Source organism: Schistocerca serialis, chromosome 6 (assembly GCF_023864345.2).
Source record: "Schistocerca serialis cubense isolate TAMUIC-IGC-003099 chromosome 6, iqSchSeri2.2, whole genome shotgun sequence".
In the NCBI taxonomy this organism is placed as follows: domain Eukaryota; kingdom Metazoa; phylum Arthropoda; class Insecta; order Orthoptera; family Acrididae; genus Schistocerca; species Schistocerca serialis.
In genome coordinates, this window is record NC_064643.1 from 228,198,450 (window position 1) to 228,207,711 (window position 9,262).

At 43.2% G+C, this 9,262-nt stretch overlaps 1 protein-coding gene across 1 annotated transcript in view; it reads right to left on the bottom strand.

Annotated features, from left to right (window-relative positions):
• Positions 1 to 9,011, bottom strand: part of LOC126484036 (uricase) — a 100,427-nt gene extending 91,416 nt beyond the window's left edge. The window contains exon 1 of the mRNA XM_050107372.1: positions 8,877 to 9,011. Coding sequence (XP_049963329.1) covers positions 8,877 to 8,887 — 11 coding nt within the window. The 5' untranslated portion in view covers positions 8,888 to 9,011. The remainder of the gene's footprint in view (positions 1 to 8,876) is intronic.
• Between the last annotated feature and the right edge of the window lie 251 nt (positions 9,012 to 9,262).

The following is a 9,262-nucleotide window of genomic DNA, read 5'->3' on the forward strand; positions in this document are numbered from 1 at the left end:
AGAAACATGTTAAAGTTACTTATTTTTACCGCACGAACAGGCGCTTAAACCAGCGGTTTGTACAGCCTTTTTCCTAGCGCCTGACGCACGGTATAAGCAGACGCAGCCGTGATGAGAAACGTAGCGCGAAGTCCAAAGGGCACACAATCTAATTTTAAGCACTTAAACCTTGTGAAATTTAAAATTTTCCCGACGAATTAAATGTTCGAAGAGGTTCCGGGATTGCAGCCGGTCGTCGTCAACTTCACTCCACTATATTTCGACTGGACACCTGCCAGTCATCTTCAGGTGAGCCACCGAAGACTGACGAAGACGTTCTCCACTCTGCCTTGTATACTGCACAGAGAGTATTACCGCACATGTTTCAGAGTCACGGTGACAAAAGGACCACACCGCCAGGCGGCAGTGCCCTCGCTTGTGTCACTACAAATATTAGCATCTGCTAATTGTTAATATATATTGAATGAGTTCCAAATTCGAACGCTAGTAAGTGAATAACTATCAGAGAAACTATCAATGGAAACTGAAATTCGCTTTACAAATTACGATCGTGTGGTGTCGTGTTATCTGTTTACCGAAGTGGTGACGATGAAGGTTATGTGCCAGTTGTGTTGCGCATGCGCGCCCTGCTGTAGCTATAGCAAGGGTGTTCCACTTCTCCAACCGCCTAGCGAGGTACGAATTCGGCAATTTTCAAAGTGATTTAAAAAAAATATTTCCATCGAAAATTTTGACATTGTGCTTCTTCCTGTATAAAAAATTGCGGGGCAGGTTTCGACTGTGGTGTCACCGCCAGACACCACACTTGCTAGGTGGTAGCCTTTAAATCGGCCGCGATCCGTTAGTATACGTCGGACCCGCGTGTCGCCACTATCAGTGACTGCAGACCGAGCGCCGCCACACGGCAGGTCTAGTCTAAAGAGACTCCCTAGCACTCGCCCAGCTGTACAGCCGACTTTGCTAGCGATGGTTCACTGTCTACATACGCTCTCAATTGCCGAGACGACAGTTTAGCATAGCCTTCAGCTACGTTATTTGCTACGACCTAGCAAGGCGCCATATTGTTACAATGTATGAGAATGTATTCTAAACAGATAATATTGTGAATCATGTACCGTCAAAAGCGACGTTCATTATTAATGGATTAAAGTTAAGTATCAAACTAATTACGTCCGCTTTCTGAATTCTAATTCCTTGTCATGTTCCAGACCTCACGTCAGTATAGTTCTTCCCTCCTTACGCCAGCCTGCGTGAGCTAAAACGCGTGCATTTAGGTCTTCACTAGTAACACGGTGTTGGCTCTTATTCCAACACAACATCGACAGTATGGACTGGACAGTTCCCTTCTGAGTTCAGTGAATATTTTTGTGTACATAAACATAGTGTGTTTTAACGCTGTACCACTGTCACATACGTTTGTGATTTACTTTTGAGTGATTACAGTGCGTATTTCAGTAAAGTTATTTAAAAAAATGTTAACTGGTGTTGATTCCGTGCGGGAAACACTAATTTTATTATGAGTGAGTAGGTTTTGGATCATTACATGCGATAGACAATAGCGCTTTTCGAAGTACACGTGCGTTTTCGAACTACCTACGCCTCTGTTCATAACTGTGTACTGGAACAGTGATATTGTCTGTCTTGGACTGGTAAACGTGTAATTCTTTTTCCAAGGATTTTCTTAAAACAATGAGCACACTGAATAATAAAATAATAATGACGAAGGGATCTATCAGTGTGATAGAAAATGTACATACTTCCACTATCATCCGTCATATTTTGAATTGACCGTTATCACAACTGCAGCTGGCAGTAGCATACGTAGCCAATAAATTTCTCCTTTTCAAGAACACTTCTCTTGCTTTTGTCACTCTGCATTTTATGTCCTCTCTGCTTCGGCCATCGTCAGTTGTATTCCACCCAAGGAGCAAAAAGCATCTACTACTTTCAGTGTCTCATTTCCTAATCTGATACTTTCACCATAGCTTGATAAAATTTGACTAATTCCATTACCGCTGTTTTATTTTTGTTGATGTTCTTCTTATAACATCTTTTCAAGACACTATCCTTCCTGTTCAACTGGTGTTGCAAATCCTTTGCTGTGTCTTATAGTACTATAATATTATCGGGCAACCTCAAAGCTTTCATTTCTGGTCCCTGAACATTCATTCCCTTTTCAATTTCTTCTCCGGTTTCCTTTACTCCTCGCTCGACGTACAGACTGAATGATATAGAGGGTAGAATACAATCCGGTCTGCTTCACTTCTCTACAATGTTCCATGTCCACTGGCTCTCATAACTGCAATCTGGTTTCTGTTTATGTTGTAGATAACCTTTCACTCTATGTATTGCATCCGCACTCCTTTCAGAATTTCAATCAGTGTATTCCAGTCGACAATGTCAATACCCAGTAGTAATTCAACATGCAATACTGTAGCGCCCGGCACACATACGCCAATCGTCTGCTACAGAACACCATACAGAGCGGAGTTCGTTGAACTGTTGCTGTAGACAAAACTCATTCCAAGGAGGCCACTCTGTGAAAGTGTACTTACAGGTATTGATTTTATCCATAATGGATATAAGATTGTGGCTGTAAGGAAAGTAACACCGTTATTTTATTTTTATTGTGCTTGTTTATACTTCATTTTGGCCACTTTTAAGAGATTCATGCACAGTAATTCTGCTAATGAAGGACTGACCTCCGAAAAGCGTAAATTTTAGTACATTCTACACTGTAAATAGGTGGCTGAGCTGACATTTTAACAATGATCTGTGGTCATAAATCGATACCACTTTCACCGGCGTCTCACAGTTGGCAATGGAAACGCAAGTTTCCAACAGACGCCAATATCGATCGCGTGGGGACCCGGCGGATCCAATGGTCGTGCCCGCTAAGCCACGCCTTCAGTATCTCCCACTACGAGCGCCCTCTGCCGCCTCGACGAAGGTTGGCCGGCGGTAGCTAGACGGCACCGTCTCAGTCTTCATTCTTAGCCTTCGGCAGTTCGCTCCTGCATTAGTAGAGGGAAGCTGACGCTGCACGACACTCTTTAGTTGGCTTCTTGTAACTGCTGGACTTTATTGCTGTTTGTTCGTTTGTAAAGTTTCTTCTAAACCCTTGAAGAAAGCTGCAAGTTAAGTAAAACTTCTGTTTACTGTGTTTACGTGTTCGCTAATCATTTCTACTCCTGTCCACCTTCCCCATGACGAGAGCTGCTGCACCACTATGTAGCCCACCTGTCCTTACCTTTGTGTAGGAAGTAGCACACAACATGAGGTATTTTCAAGGTTTCAAGAATCAATATTATATGGAGTATACCACGCTGGAATATACAACAGCCCACTACCTGTCGCTGAAAAGCCACCAGGAAGAGGACATTAGTTTAATTACAGCGCACACAGAGGCTTTTAAACAGCCGTTCTTCCCGCACTCAACACGCAAAACGAACGGAAAGAAACTTTAATACCTGATACAAGCAGAACATGGATGTAAATCTACAGATCTGTGGGAGTTCTAATGTGTCCATGTGTGCTTGGACCTCACAAAACGTCGTAGACGATGTTTATCTCGTACGTCAGTGACATGGTTATTCTCTAGTTTCTTTGTCATTATTCAACTCACGATACACCTGCGCCACAAATGGTTGGAAACAGTTCACACACTCCACCATCTCCCGAAAACTGCTGCCCTTGAGCGTAAAAACTCAGAATCTATTCTGTAGGAATCAACATGGATTCCGGAAACAGCGATCGTGTGAGGCCCAACTCGCTTTATTTGTTCATGAGACCCAGAAAATATTAGATATAAGCTCCCAGGTAGATGCCGTTTTCCTTGACTTCCGGAAGGCGTTCGATACAGTTCCGCACTGTCGCCTGATAAACAAAGTGAGAGCCTACGGAATATCAGACCAGCTGTGTGGCTGGATTGAAGAGTTTTTAGCAAACAGAACACAGCATGTTGTTCTCAATGGAGAGACGTCTACAGACGTTAAAGTAACCTCTGGCGTGCCGCAGGGGAGTGTTAGGGGACCATTGCTTTTCACAATATGTATAAATGACCTAGTAGATAGTGTCGGAAGTCCCATGCGGATTTTCGTGATGATGCTGTAGTGTACAGAGAAGCTGCAACATTACAAAATTGCAGTGAAATACAGGAAGATCTGCAGCGTATAGACATTTGGTGCAGGGAGTGGCAACTGACCCTTAACGTAGACAAATGTAATGTATTGCGAATACATAGAAAGAACGATCCTTTATTGTATGATTATATGATAGCGGAACAAACACTGGTAGCAGTTACTTCTGTAAAATATCTGGGAGTATGCGTACGGAGCGATTTGAAGTGGAATGATCATATAAAATTAATTGTTGGTAAGACGGGTGCCAGGTAGAGGTTCATTGGGAGAGTCCTCAGAAAATGTAGTCCATCAACAAAGGAGGTGGCTTACAAAACACTCGTTCGACCTATACTTGAGTATTGCTCACCAGTGTGGGATTCGTACCAGGTCGGGTTGACAGAGGAGATAGAGAAGATCCAAAGAGGAGCAGCGCGTTTCGTCACAGGGTTATTTGATAAACGTTATGGAGATGTTTAGCAAACTCAAGTGGCAGACTCTGCAAGAGAGGCGGTCTGCATCGCTGTGTAGCTTGCTGTCCAGGTTTCGATAGGGTGCGCTTCTGGATGAGGTATCGAATATATTGCTTACCTCTACTTATACCTCCCGAGGAGATCACGATTGTAAAATTAGAGAGATTCGAGCGCGCACAGAGGCTTTCGGGCAGTCGTTCTTCCCGCGAACCATACGCGACTGGAACAGGAAAGGGAGGTAATGACAGTGGCACGTAAAGTGCCCTCCGCCACACACCGTTGGGTGGCTTGCGGAGTATAAATGTAGATATAGAACATATCTCTTGCAGCGCGGATAAACTGTTACTTTATCCAGGAAAGCTATGTGCAAATTGTGAACAAACCGTTCTACGATACGGTTGTGTAACTACTGTAAATCACGTGTTATGCCTCAAAGGCAATGTCGGTACTAGGAGAGAGGTCATGATAGTGCTAGAAGTTAAGGTTCATCCGATTTCGAGGTGATCACAGCACTGCAACGTGACGTGACGTCGAATTTCTTGATATGAACCAGTCAGTGTGTGTGTGGAGGGGGGAGGGGAAGTATGTGAACGAAAAATATTCTGTATTTTCAAAGTCATCTCGACGTATTTGAAACGTTATAGTGCGGAGCTCACGACCTGGAAAACCTTTGAAGGTGTCTCTGTCTTCTCACACCCAGAGTGTTTAATTCCTACGATGTTCAGTAATATTCTCGATGAAATTTGTTGTTGGGCAAAGATATGTTGCTGCGAAGAAGCATCTGAGCAAATTCTTCATATGTGAATAACCTGCTAACATCTTCCGAACGCGTTTTCCATCGCAGTGATCATGCTTTTGTTACTCGTTCAATACCCGACAATTACTCGTTCAATACCCGACAACAATCTCCTTAGGGTGACGCTGCCCGTAGTGCAAAAATTCTACTATAGCGAAGAAGAAAGGGAGGAGAAAGGCGCCATCTAGATTACAAAATAATTGCTTTGAAAAACAGAGATCTCAGAATAAACGCCTGTTAATAGAATAGATTAAATAACTGTTTGAGAATTAACGAAGAGGAGTAACGGACGTAACCGTCATTTCTTAAATTCTGTAACAAGGGAACCGTACATGTATGTATGAGAGCCTCCATTACCACACTCGCAGTTGGCACTTGCTGTCAGATACACTGGTGTCCAAAGTTATAGCAACAAACCGTAATTTTGCAAGCTTGCGTTTATTTTACCACAAAAAAGTATAATCAGGTGACAGTAAAGTAGAATCAATATGAAGAATACAGAACGTAAACAACTGCAACTTGCATAACGGTAGACACAAATTTTCTTCGTTTTTTCCAACTTAACGGATTTACACACACATTCCGACGACTGGTTATGCAGTCAATATGAAGTGTGACCACCTCTGGCAGCAATGCAGGCCTGACAAACGACGGGACATGCTGTGAATGATGTCATCAGTCTCATGTTGTAAAACAACAGAACGATTCACATTAAGCCATCGGGTCATATCAGTTTGCGACTGCCAAGCTTCCATTCTTCCCATGGCCCTCCACCGCAGAGAGCCTGCTAGGCGTCTTCTCTGTGCCATACTGCACCGTCTGTTGTTGTTGGGCTGTTTTTGGGGGAGGAGACCAGACAGCGACGTCATCGGTCTCATCGGATTAGGGAAGGAAGGGGAAAGAAGGGGAAGGAAGTCGGCCGTGCCCTTTAAAAGGAACCATGCCGGCATTTGCCTGGAGCGATTTAGGGAAATCACGGAAAATCTAAATCAGGATGGCCGAACGCGGGATTGAACCGTCGTCCTCCCGAATGCTAGTCCAGGCACCGTCTGTGACTGTGTACACAACGATTGTGGATGTGGGACCACCCGGCGAACACTATCCCGTTTGATATCATCGTGGCGTGGTTGTCCGCTGACCAGAATGCCATCTTCCGTGCAGGACACGATCGTACTGACATCTGTTGACATTTTGTATGATTATATCGTGAATGAGACACAGGACGGGGATATTGTGGTTTGTTGCTTTAATTTTGGACACCAGTGTATATAGCCACAGGCTGTACATGTAATTATCTGCGATGTTGCGTACTTTTGATAAAAATTGTAACTAAATTTATGTTACCAATCCCTACGATGCGGAAGAGTTTTAGAGTGTAAAGCATATTTAAGTTTTGACCGTTAATACCTACGTTCTTTTTATTTTTCAGTCTTGTGTATGATAAATCTATGTATTCCCATTAGGAAAATTTGATTAATGTCTCAATTTTGTAAAGTCATATCGGTCCTTATCCGGCTGTCACTTGTGTGGTAGAGTCAGAACGAGAGAGTGGGGAAAGATAACGGCGTAGTGACGCAACTCGAATGTAACAAATCGTCCTGTTTACGGTGGAGAAATGGCACAAAATATTCCCTCAACAATTCGAGTGATATATCCGGACACTTCTTTACGGTGAAAGAGTAGTGAGCTGCTTGAACAACTAGAGCGACCACTACAAAATGTATCGTGCCCAACTAAACAAATCGGACCCATTCCAAAAAGTGCTCTAAGAAAGTGGACCATTTCCAGCTTAGTGCAAGATTTTCGTTTGTTGGGTTTCTTGATAATCAGGAAGTCTAGACGTGCTAAACACGATAACCTAGTGCAGTTCTTCGCAATCTTCTCGATTTAATAATTAAGTAGCAAAGCATATCATGATGATATATATTATAGTAGTAGAGAGCGAAAATATATGCACGTGAATATAGCGTTCTACAAAAAATTTCAAAAAGAAATTTGTAACAACATATGAGGATTTCTTTAGATGTTCGTAACCGTCACGCATTACTGATCGTATAAAAATTTTGAGAATTAAAGACGAAAGCGCTTTTGTGGAGATCTCTGTGTTCGTACCTCTAATTTTGTAAAGACTTTCAGGTGTATCAACACGCTGACGTTAAATATTTTGTGGACTTGAGCCAAGATACCACAGAGCCCGCTTTATGTAATACACGCATCACACCAGCGACGAGTCTATTTCTTGGAAACTCCTATGATTTCCAAGATACTATCACTGAGCCTTAATTTGCTGTCCTTGCAATTACCAAAGCAAATTAGCACCAAAAATTTCCTGAGTGTCCAACTATGTACTAGGTCCTTCCAAACTTCAAAATTCACACTGGGACACTACTGTGCAGAAAACTACTTCAAAATTCCACTTCTAGCACCGATTCGCAGTCTATAAAACAGATGGGTAACAGTGGGTATCTTACTTATCATCCAGCTGACATATGTACAGACATTTTTATGTTCAGATAACTCTATTTTCTGAGGAATATTTCCCATATTCTTGAATGAATTCCAGTTACAAACTTACTACAAACTTGTGTGTCATCAGTAAAACAATTACTCATTATTAAAACCCGACCGGCCGTTGTGGCCGAGTGGTTCTAGGCGCTTCAGTCTGGACCCCCGCGACCGCTACGGTCGAAGGTTCGAATCCTGCCTCGGGCATGGATGAGTGTAATGTCCTTAGGTTAGTTAGGTTTAAGTTGTTCTAAGTTCTAGGGGACTGATGACCTCAGAAGTTAAGTCCCATAGTGCTCAGAGCCATTTGAATCATTAAAACCTGGCTGTACAGTTTTCAGAACGTAATTCGTATGTAAGATTTTGAGAGGCGGTGGCTCCTCCAGTATTGTTTCCTGCCAAATTTTAATTGTGGCCCTTGCGTTCCCATTACTCTGTTTTTTAAGGTGTTACAGCAGAAGTCGGAACATGCGGATAGTAACACCGTTAGTAATGCAAAGCGAACTGAAGCGCGAAAGCACAGAGCAATTTAGTCTGCGCGCAACCCACACATCATCGCGTCATTGTGGTTACGTCACTGCAACAACTGGAAGGCGCTTCAGCTAGCACCTTCAATCTATCGATCACCAGTTTATCAGCTAGCGACAGAGCGTGTTTTCAGGTTCTTTCTAAAACCTGTCTTTTCAGGAGCTACTGTGATTTGCAACTTTCGATCTCATTTACTATAGTCAGAAACTAGTATAGCACAATTTATAATTCCCGACACAGTATTGCACACACCATTCCTACCGTCACAGTTAAGGCAGGTATAAACTAGTTAGCTAAATTTCTGACGTTCATAACATCGAAACACATTTAAAACTCGCGGCGGAAAGAGCCAGTGTCCCACGTCACATCACATGTTAACTGCAAATTTTACCTGCGAATGGAACACAAGTCTGGAGCTATTCATCAGTGTTATCTTTGCAGCACTTGCCAACGTACCTGGATTGCATTTTGGTGCAGAGTCGTAGCGCGGCGCTCAAGCTTACTGGACTACAGAAACTGTTGTCGTCCGCCAAGGTCCCTCCTTTATATGAGCGTCACAATAGACGTCACCGGGAGTTGGCGCAACATACACAGAGAGCTGCGGCCCCCTACGGAGTTAGCCCTGGCCCTTGACCTATAATCGTGTGCTCTTCCTTATCGATACAGATCCGCGCTCGACAACCCGTCACTATGGGCTCCGACCGACAACAAGGTTATGAGTAAGCCAGCGCAATAAGCAGCTTTTATCTTTCTTTAACCCTTTGACTCCCACCGGTACGTATGTGTGGCACGATAGGTTATCAGAGAACCAACTGAGCTTTTAGCACACTGGACTCGCATTC